Source organism: Diceros bicornis, chromosome 35, assembly GCF_020826845.1.
Source record: "Diceros bicornis minor isolate mBicDic1 chromosome 35, mDicBic1.mat.cur, whole genome shotgun sequence".
Taxonomy (NCBI): domain Eukaryota; kingdom Metazoa; phylum Chordata; class Mammalia; order Perissodactyla; family Rhinocerotidae; genus Diceros; species Diceros bicornis.
Window position 1 is genome coordinate 14,900,061 of NC_080774.1, and position 26,915 is coordinate 14,926,975.

The window sequence follows — 26,915 nt, forward strand, 5'->3', positions numbered from 1 at the left end:
CATAGCATCAACTCCCAGGTCTTCCCTTCACGTGATGTTCCATTTAAAGAGATTTACCAGGTAGCAGCCACTCTTACCTGCTCCTAGAAACCTGGTTGAGCCAGACCACCAGACATAATATAGTGAAAGTAGCATCTGCCATTTATTGAGCACTGACTGTATACCAGTGCTGAGCTACAAGCTTCTGGGTGCATCCTCACTGCATCCTCGACTCTGCCTTTGCATAAAGATACAGGTACTATTATTCTGTTCCTATTAAAGAGATCGTCAGGCCAGCAGCTGCCTGAAATCACAGAGCAGGACTCCCCTTCAAACTCCTGGCCTTGTCCCTACCCGTCCTGGCATCCCCTCATCTCTCCCTCCCTCCCACCTATACTTCCTCCAGGCCCACGTGCAACCTAGCCAGCGGCTCTGGTCCAGTCTACTCCTAGGGCATCAAACCACCCACGAGGGTGACCTGGGCACGGGCCCACAGACCACTGCCACCCAATGGGTTCAGGTTCTTCAAAAATCGCGTCTAAGCTCATGAAGTCCACGGGCTTTCACAGAACTGACCGAGCCCAGGTGACCTCGGCTGAGCGACTTGTATAAAGCGCCTAGGTTCTCAATAAATGCCCCTCCTCCCTTTCTCTCCTTCAGAGCCTCGGGCGCGTGTAAAGCAGTGGTTACACACCAGGCTCCCAAGTGCGATGCTGGCTTCACGACTTGCCTAAGCTGTGCAGTCTTGGCCAAATTCGTCCACCTCTCTGAACCCCACCTCCTCCCTTTTCACAAGGGACAGGGCAGCCCCAACCTTACAAAGTTGTTATAAGGATAAAAGGAGACCATCCATGGAAAGTCCTCGCACACAATGTGTCCAGCATGTCATAAACACGCAGCAAGGCCTCGTACACAGTGGGGAATAACAAACATCTGTGCAGACAGAGACACGCACGAGGCAGGGGGTATTTTAGAGCCTCTTTTTCCACATTCACTGGCACCATGAAGATTTGGAAAAATCCACTGGACACCAAGCCATTCTTTCATAAAGAAACCTCCAAATCCTCCAGCTCAACCATTTTTGGCCCTCCCATAATGTCGTAACTCCCCTTTGCCGAAATCCCAGCGTCTCATCATAGAATTGACATCACCCAGGAAGCGGAAGGCCCTTGCTGAATAAGCCCGTGGGCAGGGGTTCAGAGGAACTTCATTTAAGTTCCTCCTTCACCTCCTGGTCCTTGGTACAAAACTCAAAGGAACATGGATGTAGTTGGGTAAGGTTCTGGCATTTTCCCTACATATTACATCCTTCTTTCCAAAAAAAAAGAAAGAGAAAGGCACACTTTTCCCAGAATGTATGTTACTGACTTCAGCATTAAGCGTCTACAGGCAGCTTTCACAACACGAAATGGTCCAAAAAGATACTGAAAAAAAAAAAGAACTTTTGAGCTATGACAATCTGAAAGAAAAAAACCCCACCCTGAGCAGATTTGAGACTTGGCATTTGGTGAACAATAAAACAAAAGAATCAACCCAGGAAGCCAGCGAAGAAGCCCCAATACAGCCAGTCATCCTCAGCGTGGCTGTTCCTTCCTCCGGAAAGCATCCCCGGAACCGTGTGGCTGCGGTTCAGCCCCTCCCTGGGCTGTCCCAGCCCCGGTGCTTCCCGGTCTGCGAGGACAATGATGGGAAGATAATCACACTAACACGGTGTAGTGAGCCTTCCTATGGCTTCCACGCTGAGGCCAATGACAAGGAGGCAGCCCACAGAAAGAGTGTTCTGGGCACATCAAGTGCAAAAGGGGGAATTAACTTACGTTCAAAGAATACAAAAAAGGTGTCACCCAGTTGATGTGGGGATCAATGCAATAACAATCATAACAATAGCAGCCGTGGTGTGAACGAGAGCTGAGGGCGGGACGTGGTTACTGCTGTCAGCTCACTGGCCCTGCGTGAAGGTCAAAGCTGAGACATATGCACTGGGGAAGCGTTTATTGACCAGCTTTCCTGGCCCCGGGCATTGTACAGACCAGGACACCAGGCTCGGACAGATCATGTGGCTTGTCCAGGCTCCCACAGCCAGAGAAGTCAGAGAAGGGCAGAACCCGAGCGTCCGGCCTCCAGCCCTGAGCTCTCCCCACTACTGGCCCCTTTCACGACGTGCTTCCTCCAAGAAAAGGGTGATCGGGAGCTTTGTACCTGCAAAACTGATGGAAGCTTTAACAAGGTCCCCGGGGGGGGAGAGGGAGATGATGCATAATAGTGTGAGTGTGTGTGAGTGTGAGTGTGTGTGAGCATGTGTGTGTGTGTGTGTGTGAGTGTGTGTGTGTGTGTGTGTGTGGGAAGGAGGGTGGCTCAACAAGGCTCCTAGCTTTCATCTGGTTCCTGTAAATTTGACTAAAGCCCCCTGGGAAAATCATGCTCAGGGCCTGATAAGCCGAAGTCCAACTCAATTATGGTTTTCCGTGCTTTTACAGAACCTCAGTCTTCACAAAATCTCCTGGCTTTCGTCTGGCCTCAGAATTACTTAAGTTGTCATCATCTGAGCCAGAGCAGCATTAGCTAAGGGAAGCCTAGAGCCTTCGGAGAAGTCAAGGCACTGGTTCTCAACTGGGTCCATTCAATGGTGTCTGGAGGCATTTTTGATTTCACGACTGGGGTGGGGGTGGGTGCTACTGGTACCTAGTGGGTAGGCGCCAGGGATGCTGCTAAACACTCTACAGTGCACAGGACAGCCCTCATGACAAAGAACTATCCATCCCCACGTGTCAACAGTGCTGAGGTTGAGAAACCCTGAGCTAGCCCTTCACAAGCTCTCATCGGAGACCTCCAAGAAAATCCTCTACCCGGGGCCTGAGACCTGGTGACGCTGGCACTGACGGCATTAACAGACAATGATGGTCATTCTTAAGCACGGCTCCCCCAGGCCACAGCACTCAGTCTGCAGTGAGGAAACACCACATGGGAACGTACACATTCCCTGCCTAAAAGCTCTGTAGTCCAGAAGCTGGCTCACTTTGGGGGAATAAATATAGTCCCACGGTTCTAGAAAAGACTATGGAAACTTTTCCAACTTCTCAAATATGTCAAAGGAAGCCTGTGATTGGTTGTTACCTTTTTTCTGTTCCAAAATACTCAAAGGGTTGCACAGTCCCCCATCCATGGGCCATCAGCTCTGCCAAATTCAGGGACTCAGCTGAAGTCCTGGCAAAACTCTCAGCTGCCCACATCCATCACGGAGGCGGCCTCACCAGCTCTGGGGCCCTGGGACCACTCAGCTCCCAGGCAATCTGCCTTCCAGAAGCAGGCTGGAGGCAGAACACGGGACAGGGAGAGAAACCTTTGGCTCATTCCATCATTTGGGTTGTGTGACATCTAATTCACTCCAGCCAAAAGAACCAAAGCAAAGTCCTGCCCTGATGGAGGAGGCAGCCCCAGAGAGAGCGGCGAGTGCACATCACCTCACTTATTCCTGTGACAACACTATGGTTAGGTATTTTTATGTCTGTTTCAAGCCTGGGGCTCTGAGGGGGAAGGTGCTGGACCAGTGGTCCAGCCAGGACCCACATGCCAGGCTCAGAACTCACACGCTCCTGACTATGCCACAAACTGACCAGGTCAGCTGGAAGAAGAAGCCAGGAGCCCAGCCCCTTGCCAACTGAGGCCCGTGTCTTTTTTATCTACTTGCCCCAGTGCCGGGCACATGGCAAAGGCTGAGATGTTGTTTCAATGGAAGCAAGTCCTGCTGCTTCCCCTCTTGGCCATTCTGTTAACAGCCTCCGGGGGTGGGGCTCCTACACAGCTGGCATCACCCAAAATCTAGCCCCAAGCTCTTTCCAGAGGTCTCCCAAGGGAATGGAGCCACTGTCTCTTTGAAGCATCTCCATTAGTTATTACTTGGACCCTGCACTTTGAGGTTTCTTCTTTACAGCTCATTTCCTTCTCTTAATTGGTCTTGCAGTGCAGCAGGGGGACCAAGGCGAGAGCTTCGATGACACGACTGCAGGAAGGCTGGTGGCAGCGAGACCCCGTCTGAGCAGACTGGAGGTGGGCAGAAACCACGATCCTGCTCTGATGCTGTGCAGCTCGCTCAGGGCCAGCTAGGAAAAGAGACTAAATGTCCCCTCCATCCGCCGGTTTTCAGCCTGCCCAGAATGCTCCATCTGTAACACAGAAGCCAGCCCACACTTGTTCCCTGCCGTGGCTGGGTCAAGCCTTTCTCCTCTCTGGGACTCGATTTTTCCTTATTTGAAAGTTCAGATGATCAGACCGAGGTTCCTTCCAGTTTGCACATCAATGCAGATCTTTTTCCGTGGCACTTGAGCAAATTTTTTGGCTTCTCAGCTGAAGGAAGATTATCAAGCAGTGCCTCCTGGTGGCTGTCAAGAATCAAGTAGCCCCAGTGGGATGGCGTCCAAGGCAATAAATACTGGGAGAAAAAAGCATCCGAGTGTTCGCAGCCAACCGGCTATTTGATGCTAACTTTTTCAAGCAAGGAGCCGAGGGTTTAATGAAAAAATACAGCCCTGCCATTCGGTTCCTCCGCCCTCCAGGACAATGAAGGCAGAAGGTCTTTAGAAGGTAGAGCTTGAAAAATAATCTGATAGCCCCAGCCACCGAGGGCGTCCTGGGATCCGATTACAGAGCTGGCCCGCCACATTTCTCCTCCACAAAGTACCAGACGGCGACAGGAAAAACAAAAGCGCTAAAGAAAGAAAACGATCAGATGATCGAGCTAAACCGAGCTCTGTTCCCAGGGACAGGACTGCCGTGGGGGTCTCCGTGTGACGGAGGAAGGGAGGCCATGCTGGGTCTCCTTTTCCAAGTGAGGAGTGAGGTCGGTAGGGAGATCTGGGTGTGAGGCACCCCCACATTCAGAACCCCATTGGGATGGTGGGACATGTTCGCCCAAAGAGAACCGCAGCCCCTAAATGAGGGTGACCCTCCAAGGGGACTCTCCAGACGGCACTCCAGAAATAACGAGATGTGGTCCCCATTCCCAAAGAACTCACAGCCTGGTGGGGAACAGACAAGAAAAGTCGGCACTTAGGACACTGCACAATGAAAGCATGTGTTTGGGTGACACTGGCGCGGCTTTGAGTGCAGGCTCTCCCATGTACTTGCTGTGTGACCCTGGGCAAGTTACTTAACCTCTCTGGGTGTGTCCATCCTTTCTGCCCTTTCTTCCTTCCCCTCAGCACTTAGTGTAGTGAGTGCTTGATAAATGGCAGCTCTGTGTAAATGCTGTATCACTGTGCAAATAGTAATTCACCCTCACTGTAGAGTTCTCTATGGACAATGTCACCCAACCTCATCATGGACTTATTCCCCTCCTCCCAAAGGAAGTTCTTTGTTACATGAACAAGAAACAGGTTTGTTCTGTTTTGATCAGATTCGATCTGTTTTCAGATCAGACATCTCTCTCCCGGTTTAGAGCACGTGTATTTGTTTTAGCTAACACTCATTATTTCTTGCTTGGTCTTTTACAACAGGGGTTAGTTAGCAAACTTTTCTGTAAGAAGCCAGACAGTAAATATTTTAGGCTTTCTGGGCCATACGATCTCTGTCACCTTACTCAGTTCTGCTGTTGTAGTGTGAAAACACCCATAGTTCATATGTAAAAACTGAGTGTGGTGGTGTTCCAATAAAACTTTATTCACAAAAGCAAACAGAGGGCCAAATTTGGCTGGTGGGCTGTAGGTTGCCGACCTCTGTTTTAGGGAGAATTCTTTCTCCTTACCTGTCCCACATCTCAACCGCACAAGCCCATCACTGATATATAGATAGAAACTGTCTTTCTCTCGCTTCTCTCTCCTGGGGCAAATCTAAAAATGCTTCAACCTTCCCCTCCAAGGGCATAATTTCCAGGATTAAATGATGACTTCATTTACTCGTTAATTCAGTCAATAATACTTTTGCAGTATACTGTGTGACAAAATTTATAGGAAACAAAAGAAGCGCTGTGTCAAGAGTGTGTGGTCAGCCAAGCTCAAGTCTTGGTGTCCAGCACTTTACTGGCCACGTGACCTTGAATCACTAAGTTCACCTCCCTGCACTTTTGTTCTCTTATCTGAAAACTGGGGACTGCAACAGGCCCTAACTCATGGGGAAGTTCTGAAGATTGAGTGAAGTTATCCTTAAAATCAGCTTAGAATAGTGCCTGATACGCAGTATGATTTTGATAATTTATTGCTATTATTTTTGCTGTTACTAAGAGATGGCTCCTGCTATCTAGGGATTTATAATCTGATATGGGAGATTTATACATGAAAACAACTACAAGATAACTGCCGGATGAATAACACAACATTGGAGCAGGGGCAATCTAGGAAGGCTTCTCAGCAGTGGTGACATTTAAGTTGCGTTTTGAGGCATTATCAGGAGTTGTCTATCTAAGCCATGGGAAGGTTTACTTCTGGAATATGCAGCCCAGGAAGTTTTCCCTTCTGAACAGGTACAAAGTGGAGGTTTAAGCAATGAGGAAATCATCAAAGTCTGTGGGGTCTAAGCATCCAGCCTCACCAGGCGCTGGCAGCCGGGAGGAACATATTACAGACTGGGTTCGAGGAGGAGTTTTCCTTCCAATTTTTTTCATCGAAGTTACACAACTACCTGTTTCTTACCCAAAAGATAGAAAAGGCAGACAAGCAGAAGAGAAATAATATTCACCCCTAAAGCAAAGAACAACTATGTGAAACATCCAAGTCTCCTTCTGGGCATTTTTTCTATGTATCCATTTTTAAAATACTAAGTAACAAGTAAATTCCGTCAAAACAGTGCCTATTTTTTTCCCCTTCCCCAAACAATAGCTTGGGTACTTCTCATACAAGACTGTAAGTTAGTTAATCAGGAAAATAATTAAACAATGCAAAAGACCACCTGAGTCAAAAGCACAGCTGTAAGGAACTGGAACATCTCCCAGTTTCCCGCAGTGCCGTGTCACAGTATTGGGACATTTTGGGGGAGGCAAAAATAATTTCGTTCCAAATATTAACACCACGTAATGACATTTTTCTCCATTCTCCCGGCCCCTCCTGCCTTCCTTCTGCACACGCACTGAACTTGTCAAACATATTCCTATACCCAAGGGTGCCTCCCCCACTCTCAGACCATGCCTGAGAAAGGCAGAGACACTCACCAAGGGACTCAACCCCACCAGGAGAAGGGGAGCCCCCCAGGACTCTGAAGAGGCTCAAGGGACCTCTAGCCTTTCCTGGCCACACCCACCTTAGGGTGGGGCCCTGCTCTCCAGCTCCGGGACTCAACTTGGAGGGGAAACACAGCCACCACCATCACCCTCGCATACCCCATAGTAGAAAGGGCTCTGCACTGAGAAGGGGGAACAGGACGCTGCAGTTCCAATCCCGGCTCTGGGAGACTCTGGGCAAGTCAAAGTGGCCTTCTCCTGGCCTGTTTTCCCACCTGTGGAATGGGCACACATCCTGGTCTGCCCACGACTCACACGATTGTGAGGATCCAATGAGATCATCTGCTCGCAGGGGCTTCCTAAAACTGAAGGTGCTTTGTGAATGTGCAGTGTTGTTATGTGGTTTTACATATAGCCTTTAAATAATTGCTTTTTATCTCAGCTCTACTTTAAGCAGACCCCCAAAGGGCTGCCCACTCAAGCGGAGCAAACGGGAATACAAGGACCTCCGAGAGTTAAGGGGAAAGCCATCCCCACCCCTCTCTTATCAGGGGAGCCTTAGCTTTATGTGAGTCAGACTGACCCGGGTTCAAATCCTGCCTCTGACACTCTATTGCTGTGTGATCTAGGGCAAGAAGCCTACCTCTCTGAGCTGTTGTCTTACCAGAAAATAGAAATAACAATCATGTGGACTTTATGAGGCTGTTGAAAGGATTAAACGAGCCAGCGCTGCCTGTCAATTATCCAGCACAGCACTTGGCCCGGTAAGAACTCAAGCAGTACTGGCTGTTACTGTGATTGTGGACCACCACGGTTCAGTCAATCATCCAATGACTACTCTTTACACTCCGATTCTGAGCCAGGCTCTGGGACAGTTCTGGCACAGTGGTTCTCAAAGTGCGGTCCCCAAACAGGCAGCATCAGCATCACCCGGGAACTTGTTAAAAATGCAGATTCCTGGGTGCTGCCTGGACCAGCTGAAACAGGAAGTCTGGGGTGGAGCCTATGGGGGATTCCGATGCACGTTCAGATCTGAGAACCACTGTTCCAGTGAGAAGGGGTAGAGAAATGAACAAATAAATAAACAAAATCATTGCAGAAGTGATAGGGACCATGAAGAAAACAAAAGAGAGTCATGAGTGAGTGACTGAGATGGAGGTGGGGCTCTCTGAGAAGGTGGCATTTGAGCTGAGACCAAAATGACAAGGAACCAGCCAGGGGAAGACTGGGGCAGTACATTCCAGGGAGAAAGAAGGACTTGTGCAAAGGCCCTGAGGCAGGCTTTTCAAGGGAAAGCGAGGTCAGGGTAGCTGGGGGTGATGAGCTAGTGAAGACATCAGGAGACAGGGACCCGGTCAGGAGCCTGGGGGAAGGAGTTGGGATCTGATCCTAAGATGTAACGCTCCGTCTGGGTCTGACTTAGCTCAGCTGGTACAGCGCACATGGAGCCCACGATCCTCAAACAGTCCAGCCCCTGCAAACTGTACAAGTTCAGTGTCAGTTCTGGGCCCAATTCTGCTCAGCAGCTGCCGGGCGCCAGGAATAAAGAGCGGGAGGGAGCACAGTACCCATCAGAGATGACCGCAGGGAGCCAAGTTCTCTTAGTTCTTACTGGGGGGTTCTACAAAAGCCTGTGTCACAGCACGAGGCAGCAGGTGGGCTAGAGAGAGGGGCCCAGGTGGCCTGCAGGAAGGAGGAAGTGGGGCCAGCTGTACTGGGGAGGGCAGCCGAAGCCGAAGGGGGCTCACGGGGGCTCTGCTCTCCTGGCTGTAAGACAAAGGCTGGGGAGGAACGTCCTGCCCCCAGGGAGCAGCCAGAGGCTGTGTGGGAAGAATAGCTTGTTTCAGATTCAGCTTGGGAGGGAACGGGTAGCGGGCAAGCTGACTTAGAAAAATAATCAAGATAATCAGAGCCAACATGTAGTAAGCACTCCATTTGCCAGACATCAGGCTGTCTATTTATATTAACTCATTTCTTTTCTTGTGACAACTCCATGAGAAAGATACTATCAGCATCCCCATTTTACAGATGAGGAAAGCAAAGCAGAGTTAAACAGGGAAAGTTGAAGCCAATCCCAAGGGAAGCAGAACTAGGGGATAAAGGAGGGAGAGGAGCTGAAGGATAGAAATTTGCCTAAAACCAGCCCCATCCATCCTTAACCTATGAGTTAGGTGAAATCGAATCAAGATGATTCCCTTCTTAAAACTTTTCCAACAGCTTCCCATTCTGCTTAGAAGAAACCCACGCTCCCTGCCCTGCTCTGAGGCTCCTCCCCGCCTGCGTCTCCGCCCCCACCTTCTTTCCTGCTGCCCCTGCCCCCTGGGCTGCACCCGCCTATTGTCAAGTTGGCCATGCTGGCACCAACACTTCCAGAATCCCCTTCTCCATAGGCTTCCAGGTTAGAGTTGGCCAAAAGTGAAGTTGTGCAAAATTTAGGCACAACTGAAGCAGCAGCCGTCACGCTCTGAAGGGCGACACGGCTTAGGGGCCATGGGAGGCAGATGCAGAGGTGCAGGTCCAGGTTCTCCTCCATCTTCCCCACTCCGCGGACAACTCTCCTTCCTGACAGTGGGCCTTGGTGACCAACAGTGACCTCAGGTCCACCACCAGACACCTCCCTGCAAACTCACAGAAGCAAGAGCTCCAGAGAACCAATGACCTTCCATAGACATCTACACCAGGCCCTCTTCATGGCTCCCCTGCAACAGCTAGACAGGCTAGCTTCCAGATGTTCCCAACAACCCAGGCTGCTTACCCATATCAAGGCAGGTTAGGGACCTTCCTCTCAATCTTCAGTGTCCCCTTCTGAACTTTTACTTCCCCAGCTCCTCCTACAGTCATATAAAGGTCTGTACTCTACTATAATAAATTCTTTTTTCCATTACACTCACAGTGGTTCTGATCCCCGACTGACCCTTGGTTGATACAGTTACCAGCAGAAGCAATATTGTACGTGTTCTAGGACTAGCTTCTAACATGAATGGCAGCTTCCATCTCCTCCCTCTTGGAATGTTCACTCCTGTTGTAAAAGCCCAAGCCACATGGAAAGGTAACATGTGGGTGCCCCAGTCGACAGCCCGGGCTCAACTCCCACCCAACAACCAGTGCCAACTGCCATCCATGTGCTGCGCCATCTTGAACGCTCCTGCCCAGTCAAGCCAAAACACAGGGAATCTAAGAAGTATCCAGCTGAGCCCAGCCAACCCCAGGAATCACGAGAGATAACAAAGCAGGTGTTGTTGTAAGCCGCTAAGTTTGGGAGTGGATTATTACACAACAATCGGTCACCAGAACACACCTCATGGTTCTGCCACATGGGCCATCTTTCTGCTTCTTAAAAGTGCTTTAAAGATTTGCATGACCCATTTTCTCTACTCAAAATGCTTTTCCCCCAATCTCCCCATTCTGGTACCTTCTTGTCATTCAAGTCTTTTTTGTTTTTTTGGGTTTCTTTTGTCAGGAAGATCATGAGCTAACATCCATGCCAATCCTCCTCTTTTCGCTGAGGAAGACTGGCCCTGGGCTAACATCTGTGCCCATCTTCCTCCACTTATATATAGGACGCCGCCACAACACGGTCTGACAAGCAGTGCCTCGGTGCGCGCCCAGGATCTGAATCCGGGATTCAAACCTGGGCCGCCAGCAGCCGAGCGTGCGCACTCAACCACTATGCCACAGGGCCGGCCCCTCAAGTCTTAGTTTAAATGTCACCTCCCCAGAGAGGCCCATTGTGATGGTCAGTTCAATGTGTCTGCTTGGCTAAGCCACAGTCCCCAGTTATTCAGTCAGACACCTAGACATAGCAACTCGAGGTGTTGCTATGAAGGTATTTTGTAGATGTGATTAAATCTATACTCAGTTGCCTTTAAGCAAGGCAGATTTTCCCCAATAATCTGGATGGGCCTGATTCAATCCATTCAAAGGCCTTAAGAGCAGAATGGAGACTTCCCTGAAGAGAAGAAATTCCGCCCATGGGCAGCAGCTTCAGGCCACGCCCAAGAGTTCCGGGCTGCCCTTCCCGATGGCCCGCCCTGCGGATGTCAGATTTGCCCAGCCCGCCCCCACCACTGCCTAAGCCAATTCCTTGTAATAAATCTCTTACTGTATTTATCCCACTGATTCTGCTTCTCTGGTAGAACCCTGACACCCACTGTGACCACCCCATCAGAGCTGGCCACCTAGTCACCATCACATCACTCTATTTTAATTCCCTGCATAAAACTGATCGCCATTTGATAGTCTTCCTATTTACCGTTTCTCGCCATATATTCTAGAGCAATGCTGTCCCACAGAACCTTCTGTGTTGATGGAGATGTCCTAGAATTGTGCTGTCCCAAGAGGGAAGCCACTAGACACACATGGCTACAGATCACTTGAAATGTGGCTAGTGCCACTGAAGAAGTGAATTTTTAATTTTATTTCACTTTAATGAATACAAGTTTAACTTGCCACGTGAGTCTGGCGGCCGCCCCCTTGGACAACTCGGGTCTAGAACACAAGGTCCCTGAGGGTGGGAACCCACCACTACGTCCCTAGTCTGTCCCTAGTCCCCCCACCCCCCACCGGGTGACCACAACAGAGGCAGTTCAGTCAGTATTTACAGAGTGAATGAATGAGCCATTTGTGCATGAGTGTGGTTGCATTAAGGTTTCTGTCACTTGCAACCAAGAGTCCTGAGACAGGGCCACATCTGTGTAAGAGATTCCTAAACCCACAGGGCCAGGAGGCTGGAGAATGTGTGCACCAGACACTGCGGGCTCTGGGAGGGGCGGCTCTCCCTCAGCCACCCAGCCGTCCCCAAGTTAGAAGCAACTGGAACAATAGGGCAATCAAGCCGCTTCATTCTTTGTTCTAGTCAAAGGAAGGCTACAAGGGAAGGCGGGGTTCTGGAGGGCTCCATTCAACGCCCCAACCGGGAAGAAGCAGAGAGCATCTGAGGCTGTCTTATTTTGGGGCCACTTAGCATCCTGTTTTTCTCCTGGCTGCCAGTCTCCCCCGGACACTCAGGAGGAGGCGCTGGAGGGGGCCCAACAAAGCAAGCCCCCCGGGAAGCTGTCGGGGTGCAGGGGCACCTGTCTGCCAGCAGCACCCCGGTCTCCTCTCTCCCCCTGCACGGCCCCCTGAGCCTCCTCTTGCACTGCCAGGCATCTCGCATAAGCCACCCACATACTCTGCAGCCAGGGTGTGTCTGCAAACCGGACAAGTGATCCAGGCATCTTCCGCTCTAAGCCCTGCAATGCAAGCTCCCTGCCATTGCCAGGTGTGGGGGCTGGCCCTGCCCACCTGTCTGACCCCAGCTCCCACGGCTCTCCCCAGCATTCCCAGTAGGCTAGCCACACTACTCTCTCTGTGCCTGAAATGCTCCATGCTCCCTCCTGCTGCAGGGCACCTCTGCATGCTCCCACCACCCCCCTCCAGCTTTAGGTCTCAGCTCCACCCTGAAGCCCTGGCACCCAGCAGCGTCAGACGCATAGTGAGTGATGATATATATGTATGGGAGGGAGGAAGGGAAGGAAAGGAAAGAGGAAACAAGGTCTTCCATTATCTGGAACCCGGGTTTTTCCTTAGGACAGTGTCCACACATTATTAGGCTGAAAACAAGCAAAAGACCAAGAAAAAGAGTAGAGAGAAAGAGGAAACATCAGAAAAGAGAAAGAAAGTCGCAGCAACAGCACCCTGATATCTGAGCCACGTCCCCCCCAGGCTCTCCTCTGATAAGGCAGCTGTGACCCAGGAGAGGAAAGTTCAGGAAGGGAACCTGTTGTCTTCAGACCTGAGGTCTTCAGTCTTGGGCTGGAGGGGGAGGGGGAGGGGATGGCAAGAACATGCTCTTCCGGCAGCCAAATCCATTTCACTCTAGGACCTCAGCTCCGAAGTGACCACGAGGGGGAAATGGGGCTATGTGCCATGGAAAAATTGCTTGGGCTTCTGCTTTAACCCTTTTGGCCAGGGCAAGGTGGGCCACCTCTAATCAAGCCAGACAGAGGGCGTAAATAGGTTCTAAAGAAGGAGCAATGTTGAGGGAGACAGTGACTCAGAGGGAAGGGAAATCAAAGAGAAACAAAGAATTAGAAAACTGAAGGTCAGGGGCCCGTTGGAGAAAAAAAGAGAGGAGGATAGAAAGAGGTAGAGGAAGGTGAGTTGGGGGCAGAGAAAGACTAAAGGACCCTGGCAACGATGGTGATGGTGATGGTGGTAAGGATGGCGATTGGGGTGATGATGGTGGTGATGGTAATAGTGATGATGGTGACTATGATGCTGGAGATGGTGGTGATGGTCACGATGGTGATGGTGATGATGGTGATGGTGGTAATGATGATGGTGATGGTACTGATGATGGTGATGGTGATGATGGTGACTATGATGATGGAGATGGTGGTGATGGTCATGATGGTGATGGTGATGATGGTGATGGCAGTAATGATGATGCTGATGGTGGTGATGGTGATGATGTCACTATGATGATGGTGACGGTGGTGATGGTCATGATGGTGATGGTGATGATGATGGTGATTACAGTGATGATGGTGATGGTGATAGTGGTGATGGTAATTATGATGGTGATTATGGTGATTGTGATGGTGATGATGGTGATTGTGATGGTGGTGATGGTGATGATGGTGACTGTGGTGATGGTGACGGTGATGGTGGTAGCAGTGGTAGTGCTGGTGATGGCGGAAACCGGAGTAGGAATGGTGGTGATGGTGGTTGTAGGATGGAGGCAAGGATGGTGCTGCTGCTGCTGATGATGATGAAGATAACGATGATGACAATAAGAGTAACAACAAATCCACATGATAATGTGGATCACGGAAATGATCATCTCCACCCTACTGCTTAGGAAACTAAGCTCAGAATCAGGAGATACCGTACTCAAAATCACACAGCAGACCCAGAATTTGAACCCGAGTTGGTGTGACTCCAGATTCCATACTCTTGGCAAACAACTGAGGACTGAGAAGGAGAAGGTAGAAAGGAAAACTGAAGAGGAGGGAAGCCTGCCCTGACCACTCCGTTCAACATGACAACCTGTCCCCCCACTCCCGGAGGACACTACTGACCCCCCTTAGCCTGCTCCACTTTTTCTTTTCTAACACATCATAAAATGTACATGCTTATTATGATTATAATTTATCATCTGTCTCCCCCCCCGGAATGTAAACTCCATGAGGACAGACATCTAAGCATTTTCAGAGATTAGGACAGTGCTTGGCATATAGTAAATATTTAATAAGTTTTGTTGAATGAGTGAATGAATGTTTTTTGGTTTCAGGCCACAGCTGATATGATAAGGAAAGATTAAGACATCCTGGCTTTGGGGTCCCTTGAGTTTGTTGAGAAATGATCGAGTATTCTTTGGTTTCAGGCTGAGGTGGATCTAACAGGCTGGGAGAAGAGAAGCAAGTGTTGAGCTTTCCTATCTTTGGGGTTCCTTGGGCACTGGGAAATAGAGATATCCCCAAAACCCAAGGAGAAAACTAAGATTAGAGTCACAACTCTAAAGCAAAGCCACCTCTATCCTCTAAGAAAGAGAGAGACAGAGTGACAGAGAGAGACAGAGAAGGAGGGAGGGACGGACAGAGAGACAGATTACACATATTCCTGGTCAGGCATTAAGCTTCCTTATCTCCACATGCTTGGTTTCCATGAGTTTCTCAACACAACTTACATTCCTTCAGTCATTTTTTTTTTTTTAATTTTTTGTTTATTGCAGTAACATTGGTTTATAACATTGCAAAAATTTCAGGTGTACATCATTGTACTTCTATTTCTGCATGGACTACATCATGTTCACCACCAAAATACTAATTACAACCCATCACCACACACATGTACCGAATTATCCCTTTCACCCTCCTCCCTCCCCCCTTCCCCTCTGGTAACCACCAATCCAATCTCTGTCCCTATGTGTTTGTTTATTGTTGTTATTATCTACTACTTAATGAAGGAAATCATACGGTATTTGGCCTTCTCCCTCTGACTTATTTCACTTTGCATTATACCCTCAATGTCCATCCATGTTGTCACAAATGGCTGGATTTCGTCGTTTCTTATGGCTGAGTAGTATTCCATTGTGTATATATACCACATCTTCTTTATCCATTCGTCCCTTGATGGGCACTTAGGTTGCTTCCAAGTCTTGGCTATCGTGAAAAAGGCTGCAATGAACACAGGGGTGCATGTACCTTTGCAAATTGGTGTTTTCAAGTTCTTTGGATCAATACCCAACAGTGGAATAGCTGGATCATATGGTAGTTCTATCGTTGATTTTTTGAGGAATCTCCATACTGTTTTCCATAGTGGCTGCACCAGTCTGCACTCCCACCAGCAGTGTATGAGAGTTCCCTTCTCTCCACATCCTCTCCAACACATGTTGTTTCCTGTCTTGTTAATTATAGCCATTCTGACGGGCGTGAGGTGATATCTCATTGTAGTTTTGATTTGCATTTCCCTGATAGTTAGTGATTTTGAACATCTTTTCATGTGTCTGTTGGCCATCTGTATATCTTCTTTGGAGAAATGTCTGTTCACGTCTTTTGCCCATTTTTTAATTGGGTTGTTAGTTTTGTTGTTGTTGAGATGCATGAGTTCTTTAGATATTTTGGAGATTAAGCCCTTATCAGATGTATGGTTTGCAAATATCTTCTCCCAATTGTTAGGTTGTCTTTTCGTTTTGTTGATGGTTTCCTTTGCTGTGCAGAAGATTTTAGTTTGATGTAGTCCCATTTGTTTATTTTTTCTATTGTTTCTCTTGCCCGGTCAGATGTGGTGTTTGAAAAGATGTTGCTAAGATCGATGTCGAAGAGCGTACTGCCTATGTTTTCTTCTAGAACTTTCACAGTTTCAGGTCTTACATTCAAGTCTTTAATCCATTTGGAGTTAATTTTTGTGTATGGTGTAAGGTAAGGATCTACTTTCATTTTTTTGCATATGGCTATCCAATTTTCCCAACACCATTTGTTGAAGAGACTTTCTTTTCCCCATTGTATGTTCTTGGCTCCTTTGTCAAAGATTAGCTGTCCATAGATGTGTGGGTTTATTTCTGGGCTTTCGATTCTATTCCATTGATCTGTGTGTCTGTTTTTGTGCCAGTACCATGCTGTTTTGGTTACTATAGCTTTGTAGTATATTTTGAAATCAGGGAGTGTGATACCTCCAGCTTTGTTCTTTTTTCTCAGGATTCCTTTAGCTATTCGGGGTCTTTTGTTGTTCCATTCCTTCAGTCATTTAACAAACACGCATTGAGTCCCCAATTCGCATCAGAATTTAAAATATCTGATTTCATCTCTGAGGGAGATTCCAGCTCTCCAGCTGAGAGCTGGGGATACCAAGATGAATAAATATAGTATGACCCTCAAGAAGCAAAAGTCTAGTGGGAAAGACACTGGTTTGTTTCCTAGTTTAGGATACCATTTTTGGTTAAGGTGAAGTGCAGGAAATGATAAACCATCCAGCTCCCAAGAGAGAAGTTTCAAGGAACCAATGATAATTTTTGAGGGAAGAAGAGCATTTAAACAAGGATCCTTCGAGGATGGCTCACTGCTTCCCCCTGGTGGAGATCAGTCACAAGCACGTCGCGCGGCTTTCCCGCACTTTCTTCAACAATAATGCCGGCGAGGTTCTGCGCATAGAGGGGTGAACAGCAGCATGCCGCGCCTGCCCTCAGAGAGGTCACGGTCGGATGACGGAGTGAGACCGGGAGACTGACAATCACTATATGGCATGATCAGTTGGTGATAGAAGCATCCATTCATTCATTCATTCACTCATTCATTCAACAAAGTGCAGAGCCCTAGAGGCAGGAGTTGGGCCTGTGGATAAGCAGGGATTCACCGGGAGGACAAAGAGGGAAGGGAATTCTAGGCGGTGGCGTGAGTACCAAGACATGAAATACACACCTGATCTAGGAAACCTCAAGTAACTAGTAGATTTGTTCGATGTTTAGGGCTTCAGGGGTTCACATTTCCCCATTCGGTTTCCAAAAAGAAGCCAAACCCTGAGGTACTTTGCAATTCATGAGAAAGACTCTGTACACTGAGGCCCTGGTGAGCTTTCATGGGCTACATATGGGGGGAGGTGCACTGATTCAGAAAGATTTATTGAGAGCCCACTCTGTGCCAGATATGGAGCGGGGAACACAAGGGTGAGCAGAAACAGGGGCGACCCCTGCCCCCTTGCAGCGTAGTGTCTAGTGGGGGAGTGGGGTGTGGAAGATGACATGAGTGAGCCAGATTCAAAGAGAGCCAGAGCAGCCATGTCAGAGGAATTGCCCTGCACATCTTGTTTTATCTTCCAAACTGGACCAAACCGCCAACATCCCAAGAAGTCAGTGAGGACAAGAATACTGTCTGTAAGGACTGAAGAAACTGGACTGTGGATGACCGAATCGCTAACCAATCAAGGAAGAACAGTCCAGCCTTCTGCCCGATGACCGACTCCCAAGCCGATCCATGAAGCACAAAGTAGCCTCACCTCATCCAGCACCAGTGAACTCCGCTTGAACACAACCCACCTCATCCTCCTTTTTCCCACAAAAACCCTGAGCCCCTCTCCTGTAATGGCCACGCGTTTTGGGTTTCTACCTGAATCTGCATCTTCCGAATTGCAATTCTAATCATCTACATAAATATCTGCTGTTTGGATGGTAGTGAACTTTTCCTTGGTCGACAGAGGCATCCATTAAAAAAAAAAAAGTCACTCCCCATAAAAGGTTAAAATTAAAATAAAGAGGTGAGAAGTGGCACAGCTACACACGAGAAGGGCAGAAGTGAAGGATGAGATTAAGAAGACTCAGCAGTGAGTGGACAATCCTTTCCGAGCCAAGCTTCTCTCCACGCTGGGCTCGGCGCTAAGAGCTGGAGGGCCTGGGCGGAAGTGCAGCGCTGGCCACAGCTTTCAAGGACCCGGTGGCTCTAAGGCTGGCATCGGAGGCAGGACGTTGTGGACGGGATCTCAGCCGCCTGGGAAGGGTGGAGGCGAGCCCAGGTGGAGGCAGCGATCCTGGCTCACAACCCACCAGGGAGGTGTGAGATGACAGTGGTGGGCCCTTCGTCACCAGCATTTGGTAAATTATATAGAATAAGATAGAAAAGAATGTGAAATATCAGGCGTAGTAAGGATGAGTATTGTCTCATGGAACTCATTTCAGCTGTGTGTGTGTGCATGGGGTTGCAATATAAACTGCAATTGTTTTTGTGGTCTTGATCAGAAGGGTCTGAAAAACTCCAGATTAGAGGTCCTCTCAAGGTCTCCCCTAGCCCAGGATGCCACGAGGGGTGACTGCTCAGCCCGCGGAGGGGACGTAAACGCCTCTCTCAGGCAGAACTGGAGTCCAGCTCCACTTGCAAGGACTTTACCAAACTCAGAGACACAATTCTGATGAGAAGCTATGGACTCAGAAAAGCAATTAAGAAACAGTCCTCAAATGCTCATTCTCACGCATTGCAAGGGCAGAGGTGGGGGAGGGGAGGGGCATAAATTGGTACGAAGTTTCTGGAAAGCAATAGGGCAATGTTCACCAGAAGTCTTAAAGTATGTAAACTCTTTGCTGCAGGAACCCCATGCCTATGAATTCACACGAACAGAATAACCATGGATGTACCCAAAGATACTCAAAGCTGTTTACTGCTTATAACAGGAAAATATGGATACAACCTAAATTTCGAAAAATAGGAGACCAGTTGAATAAACGGTGGCAGTATTCAGGCATTAAAAATGAGGAGAAAACACGTTTATTGACAAAGGAAGATGTTTATAACATTGTAACTCAGTGCAATTTTTTAAAGGAGAGAAAATGGCCAGCTGCTTCTCACTGTCGGGAGAGAGAGGAATCTCCTTGACAAGGTTTCGTCTGTATTGAGTAATGGAGAGGCCCCTCTTAGGAACGAAAATGTTAGTTGAGTCAACAGCATTGTCTACAGTAAGGAATAACATGACCTTCGTAATAAGCCAACCAGCGGTGATTCCGTCCCCACAGGGAATATTTGGAAATATCCAGAGACATATCTGTTTGTCATGTTTGGGGGGGATGTTATTGTTATCTAGTGGGTAGAGGTCAGGGATGCTACTAAACATCCTTCAAGGACAGGACAGCCCCCAACTCAAGATCCCATTTGATGTCGACTGTAGCCTTGATTAGGATCTGCTAACAAGAAAGAATATAATAGGGGGCATGCAGTGGGGGATCTGGGCCAATGACATGTTTCAAATATGTTCTGTTTTGTTCATTGCTGTATCCCCAGCACAGCTGGCACATAGTAGTCACTCACTCAATACTGGGTGAACGTTTCATGTTGAATCAAGCAAGGGCAGCTATGGATAAGCATCCGCCCGACTGTGCCAGACTAATGTTCAACAGCGACACCTTGTGGTGGGAACTGAAACAACCGTGCAGGCGGACCAATAACCCTTTTCTTTGGTTGGTGTTTGCAGAACTGATCCCTTAGGACTGAAAAAGGCCCCAGAATTTGTGCAAAAATCATGAGACTAGAGAGAAGCAGAAAGCCTCAAGAGGATAATATTTGATCTCCTGCTCATAAAGGCAAACAGGAGTTTGAGCAATTAATGGGAAAGAGCAAAGAAAGATGACAATATATTTGGACCCCAAACTGATAGAATGAGTCACAGAGGTTATTTTTTTTAGATGGAACAAAAAAAAAAAAGTCTCCAAATAATATGTATGGATAATCCTAATTCTATTCTTTTTTTGTGTGTGTGTGAGGAAGATCAGCCCTGAGCTAACATCTGCCAATCCGCCTCTTTTTTTGCTGAGGAAGACTGGCCCTGGGCTAACATCCGCGCCCATCTTCCTTCACTTTATATGGGACGCCGCCACAGCATGGCCTGACAAGCAGTCCGTCAGTGCGCGCCCGGGATCCGAACCTGCGAACCCCGGGGCCGCCACAGCGGAGTGGCGGAGTGTGCACACTCAACCGCTTGCGCCATCGGGCCGGGCCCCCTAATTCTATTCTTTAAAGAAAGTATGCACATATCTATTTGTCTGGAAGAATTATGCCAAAAATTATACTAAAATGACAACAGTAGGCCCCTAGAGGATGGGGCTTAGGGTGTTATTTTATTTTTGTTAATCCATTTTCTGATTTATTTTACAATGAATGTATATTGTTTATGTAAAAAATAAGAAGTTAGATGTTGACCCAAAATACAAAGGCACTTCAGAATATCCATGGTAAAAAGACCCTGGTCTCCTACGCACACTCAGGGCTTCCATATCTGGACCCTAATTATCCAGAACCGAACACCCCACAACCTCAGAAGGTCTCCCTCGGGCAACAGTTCTCAGGAGCTGCCCTGACCACTTCTGGCTTCCAAACCCCAGGCCCCTCTTCCTCTGCTCACGAGTGGTGTTTACCATCCCCAGTTGACTCTGTCTCGGCCTGGCCCGCAGCTGCGGGCACAGGAATCTGGAAGAACGGCGGCAGGTGTGTTGGGGACCAGCCGCCATCCCCCTGCCTGCTCACCTGACATGTGGACCTTCCGCAGGCAGGACAGGGAGGCATTGAGGCGCGCACACTCCTCCCGGTTGGCTCCGTATTTCTCCACGGTCTCACACACCTGCTCATCCGTCATCTCCAGGAGGTCCTCCAGACTCAGCTGGCCGGGGGTGATCTCCTAGGGGAGGGAGGAGAGGAGGATGGTAAATAAACCGCAGGCGCGGGGCGGGGAGGAACACCGTCTTGGCCTCCACGCTGCCCCCTAGTGGTACCTAGCGGGACACCCGGCGCTGTGTGGATGGCTGCTCGGCAAAATGTTTGGGTCTAGGACTCTGGGGTCAGACAGACCTGGGTTTGAATCTCAGCTTTGCCACTCACTAGCTAGATGACCTTGGGCAAATCACTTAACCTCTCTGAGCCTCACTTTCCTCACCTGTAAAAGGGGAATCTTAAGAGCACATACTCTGTAAGTTAGCACGTATGCTAGGCACATAGTCAACGCTCCATAAATGGTGATAGTTAATTATCTGTCTCCCTACACAGCTTCTGAGCTTCTTATGGGAAGGACTCCATTTTCCTGGTCTTCGGATGGCCCTCAGTGTCTCCTGCTCAGCGTGGACTGCAGTGACATGTCCCAAATCCACGGTGAACTCAGAGCAGAGCAAACTGGACAGCCCAAGTCTCCTGATGGCTGTCCCCCACTCCCTGTTCCTCTCTTCTCCAGCCACACGCTCTAGGATTCACAGTGGGGCTTCAGGGACTCTAAGGGGAAAGGGGCTGGAACCCTGTAGGTTGCTCAGTGCTGAAAAGGAAACTGGATTTGTGGCTGAGCCCCACGGGGCACAGCATTGCATGCTAAGACAAAGTGGTAAGGCTGGAGTATAGCGTGGGGGAGGAAAGGGGCACTGCTGGAGAGATGGGCTGAGAACAGAACAGGTAGGCTTCCCGGCTACAAATGTCTTGGGCAGGTGTCTCTTCCCCACCGCCAGGAACCACCCCCCATTCCCCAAAATGATGCATCCCTAGACACCGTAATATGGATACACCTTGAAATTTGTCAAACTTCTATATTTATGCATTATAAAAAGAGAGCCTTTATTTTATATCACTTAATAGTATCCAACGTTTTTACATATATTATTATTATTTAAATAAAAGTTGTAGCTATCTGCGGCTGGAGACTCTAGGGCAATATTGTGGAATACTTCTGCCCTCTTGTGGTCATATCTGTGTATTACAACAAAATCAGACATCCCGCCGCCACCACAATAAACTGGCAGCGAGGAGGAGGGAAACTGCACCAGCACAAAAATTCTATCCAAAAAAAAAAAAAGGTGCACGGCACAAGCCGAAGCCCAATCAGTGCCTTTTCAACTCACTAGGACGGGGGCAGAGAGAGAACAGAAACTGAGTCACTTAGAGGCTTTCTCAAATAGGCACACATGGCAGGTAAGCCCCACTTTAAGAAAGGTGATGGACCAGGATCTGAAGGTACAAAATGAATCGCATTTAGAGGGGATGACTCACTAAATTCTAAAGAATAAAAGAATTCTTCTCTTTGCTGCCGGATTCACTTACGCATTTTAAGCCTGTAATTTACCCCCCAAAATATTCAATTTACACTGAAGTTTAGGGTTCACAAAAAAAAAAATCACAAAAGTAATAATGACATCAAACATGGAGAAAGCCTTAACAAACCTGGGCCAAAAGAGCAGATGCACTTCTGTTCAATAAAATAATCAGAATAAATGAAATGAATGGAGCACTGTTTTAAGTGCTTTTCATGAATTTTCTTTTAAGGACACAAAGACATAAAGTAGTGACTTTTATCATCATCACTAGTCTGTCACTAGGACACTCAAATTCAGAGAGGTTAGACCACTTGCCCAAGGTCACCCAGCAAGTAAGTTTGAACCCAGGCAGTCTCACTTTGGAGCTCTCTCCATCCTGCTGGTTCCTCCACAGAAAGGGGACCTCTGGTGGACGCATGCGTGAGCTGCAGGCAGAGCGCGGGAACCCCAACTCCGTCCCCACCCCCTGGTTGGTGGCCTTGGACTCAAGATTCTCACAGACCAAGGTAAGAGCCAGAGCTCAGGTACCTGCAGGCCAGGTAAATGTAAACGAGCAAAGCTGTGAACTTGGGAGCCCGCGGGATCCAAAGGGGCAGCAGAATTCAGTTCATTGCCACCAGTCACTAATTCCACTCAGTGTGGTCAGCAATTCTGATTTTTCAAGAGAAGCCAGAGGTCCGTTTTTTTTACGCAAACTCTTTCAACTTTTAAATATCGGCTCAAAAAATTTTTTTGAACATCCTATCGGCCAAACAAAAAATGTCTGTGCATCAGATACAGCTCGAGGGCCACCAGTTTTCAATCTCGGGTCTGGAAGATTTGTCGCTGCCTTGTTCGCCCCACTTGATAAATAAATGGTCCCAAAAGCTTCTGAAAAGCATACTGGGCCATGCAAATAAAATGTACTCATACGGGACCTTTCATTTTAAGGATATTTACATGAAACTGCCATCCTGGGAATGAACTAGGGGACAGAATTATACTCCGCCTGGTGCGCATGTGCGGGGTGGGGTGGGGTGGGGTGGGGGCTGGAGGGATGGAGGGATGGGGTGCGTGTCTAGCTCACGATTGTTAGATCTGGTGGATTCAGGTGAGATCACATCGGGGACAAGGTCTGAAAAAGACAGGTGGAAGCGAATCTTCCAGGCCTCTTCAAGCAGGAATCAGGGAGCACTTGGAGAAATGGCACTTGGCCCCGTAAGGGGGGTCACCCCCTCTTCTGCCCAGTTCAGGAGGCCCCGGCAACAGGAAAAGGAGAGGAAAGCACAGTGCTTCCCACCTCACCCTCCAGCGTCCATCCGAGCTGGGTTCTCCTGCTGGCCCCGCCCACTCACTAACAGGATAAATCGCTTCATCTCTGAGCCTCAGTTTCCAGGTCTGTAGGGGATAATAGTCCTACCTACTTCAAAAGGTCATTGTGAGGGTCTAAACACTCTCAACGGTTGAGATCCTGGGAGTACAGCCCTTGGTACAATGCCTGGCACAGAAGATTCAATAAATGTGAGCTGGTTTTATTAGGAAAAGGATTTCGGTCACTGGAAACAGTGGGGACCTGGGATCTGAGAGGGTAAGGAAATCTCACTGTCCTTGAGACCTAGAGGATGTGGTCCACTCCTTGAGGGTGGACACAAGACAGCACGTGTTCTGGTTTTGTTTTGCCACTGGAAAACCTGTTACTTCCAAAGTTTTCAACAACAGCAATAACAATAATAATAAGCTGACATTTACTGTGTGCTATTAGGTGCCAGACTACGTAGGAGCAGAACATTTGAAGAGGAGACAATCATTATCCCATTTAACAGATGAGAAAACTAATGCCCTAAGACTGTGCTGTCCAATACGGTGGCCACTGGCCACGTTAATTAACATGGAATACAATTAAAAATTCAGTTCCTCGGTCTCATGCATTAACCACAATTCAAGTGCTCAGCAGCTACATGTGGCTGTTGGCTACTGCACTGGACAGCACAGATAAAATATGTCCATCAGAGCAGAAAGTCCTGCTGGACCGCACTGGTCCAAGAGGTAAAGTGATTTGGCCAGAGGGGCTGAGTTAATAAGTGGCGGAGCTGAAAGAGATTCTGACTCTAGACCCACACTCTTAATGACCCCATTCGGATAGCATCAGAGATCCACGGTGCCTTCATCCCATACGTATTTACTGAAGGCCGACTGTGTGCCAGGCACAGCAAAAACCCACTGCCCGGGGGGCGGGCTGCTGGGCAGCAAGGGGCAGGGGGCCCGGGGCGCCTCGGGTCACCTCCAGGACTTCCTTGCGCACGTCGACGATCCGGAACCAGTGCCGGAGCTGGGGGAAGCCGTCCAGCTCGGCGTTGCGCTCCTGCAGGGCCACCTTCTTTTTGCAGGACAGCTGCCGGCTGAAGTACTTCACCAGCTTGCTCTGCGGAGACACAGAAGAGGACAGAGGACACGTCTCAGAGGCAGTGCCACAAGGAGAGGCAAGGATCTCCCCACCGCCCCCGCCCCGCCCCAGCCCCTCCAACTCCGTATTTTAAAGACTGGTTCACCTGCAATGAGGGGGAGACGCATGGGCACTTCGGTGGGGAGCCTTGGGGTCTCATCCTTCTACATGTCCACAGCACATATCCTGGACCCTACAATTCCACTTCTAGGAACTCACCCTACAGACACCCCATCCTGCGCAAAATGGCTGTGTAAAAGCATATTTCTTACAGTGCTGTTGGCAATGGCAAAAGATTGCAAACACCCTGAGGGTCGTCCATCAGTAGGAGACTCATAAATGAGGAACATGCACACAGGGAACCCTATGCAGCTATAGAGTAAAATGAGGACGCGTGCTGTGGCTGACATAGAACAGTCTCCAAGATACGTTGACACAAATAAACGCAAATACTCTCCCATTCGTGTGGGCAATGTTTACATTTACATATCCTCGTAAATGCGGACACTATCTGGAAAGATTCCCAATCTCTAGGGAAGGGAAGACAGCAGGTGGGGAACAGAGGTGGGAGAAACATTTTATTTAAACCCTTTTGTACCATTTGAATCTTAAATCATATGCAGGAATTCACAAAATAACAAATCTTTTTAAATGAGAGAGACCTGACCCCATGCTTCTGGAAGGGTGCCAGGACACGAGAAAGGAAAGTGTTTTATTGCTAGTTATGTAAAAATTAGCAACATTAACAAAAGAAAGGCCATACATGTGTGCAGGAGCAGAGAAAGAGTGTGGAAGACACACCCCAGGCTGCTAACTGGGACCGGGAGACACTATAGACGGGGTGAGAAAAAATGGTTCAGTGTTCCTCAATATATTTTTGCTTGGTTTCCATTGTTACCCAAAGCACATTATCATCTTTGTAATTTAAAATATATTTAATAAAGATAATTAACTGAAACAAAAATAAAATCCTTAGGTATGTAAATGCCTTTGGCATTTCAAAGCACTGTCAACCAACATTTATCAAGAAGACAGTTCTGGAATTCCAGGATCACAAGATTCGGAGCAGGGGATGACGGCAGTGGGCATCTGTCGCTTCCGTCCAGCTGGCCTCCATTGCCCCTTTTGCTGAAACGAATATTTCAACTTTCTTTGGGGGAACTTTCCTTCTTTAGTTCCCAGTCCATGCGGTTCAGGTGAGGATGGTCTCACCCACCCCACCCAACCTGGGCTGCAGGTGGGCATGTGACCTAAGCCTGGCCACAGCATTTGGATCAGGATAACAAGCGAGCCAGGCTGGGCCACCGAGAAGCCTCCCAACAAGCTCCACCCAAGTGCCCAGGAGACAGCCCTCACTTCCCACTAGAGTTGTCGGGAAGATGCCACAGAGGCCAGGAGCTGCCCGGGCCGTCCCTGCTGCCATCTGGATAGCCTGCCTGAGACTGAAGCCCACTGGAAGAAATCAGAAAACTAAGTTTTTAAGATAACATTAATTTGTTCACCCTACTAATAAGGTGAAAGTTGCCATTCTCAACAAGCCTACATTTCATTGCAATAGAGACAGAATAATCACACGGTAAGCTCATGTACCTGGAACACTTTCCATTTGGAATCTCAATTTAGAATAGAAAATGTCAAAAAAATATATGTTTCTTTCTCCAATGTAGTTCTGAGTGAATAGAGTCCGACCTATTGAGACTTCAGAGTGGGGCTCTCAGCTAAGATATCTACAGAACTCTCATGTCTGTCTTTTATTTTCTGAATTGTTTTAACCATTTTCTTGACACAGGTACAGAAAACCACTCAAAAGAAATAAATATACTTGGACACATCCCCATCATTCTTTGAGCACTTCTTTACTTTCCTGCACAACAAAATTTTCTAGGCTCATCTTGTTCTTGTCCTGCCCGGCTCTGGAATCAGTCATTTCTCCAAGGAGCGACGGTTCCTCTGAGCAGAAAATGGTCTTTGGAAACCAAGATGTGGGTGGTTGGTGTGCTTACGGATACTGAGGTGTCATCATTTCCAGTGCCCTCTGGAAACAGCCTAGGCAATTATGTGCATATGTGCAATGCATATATGTATACATAGATACATAAGGTTATGCCTATATCTATTGTTTTATCTATTTGTATTGATAACTGATACCTCTAATCCCAATCCAACACCACAGAGTTTATTCTAGCTTTTTCCCTTCCCATATTTGCAACACTCTTCTCAGACAACGAGAAAAATAATCCTCAATATATTTATTTATTTGCTCAATCTGCTGAATTTAGCTATTATCCCAACTCCACTGGGCCACTGCCCTGCCCAGGGCCATCCTGGATTGGACAACCTCC

General features: G+C 48.3%; 1 protein-coding gene across 1 annotated transcript in view; it reads right to left on the reverse strand.

The window, feature by feature from the left end:
* The window catches only part of KSR2 (kinase suppressor of ras 2), a 395,852-nt gene that overhangs the window by 291,710 nt on the left and 77,227 nt on the right, over window positions 1-26,915 (reverse strand). Inside the window, exons 2-3 of the mRNA XM_058531516.1 lie at window positions 24,412-24,552; window positions 20,608-20,758 (exon numbers count right to left, since the gene is read on the reverse strand). Coding sequence (XP_058387499.1) covers window positions 20,608-20,758; window positions 24,412-24,552 — 292 coding nt within the window. The remainder of the gene's footprint in view (window positions 1-20,607; window positions 20,759-24,411; window positions 24,553-26,915) is intronic.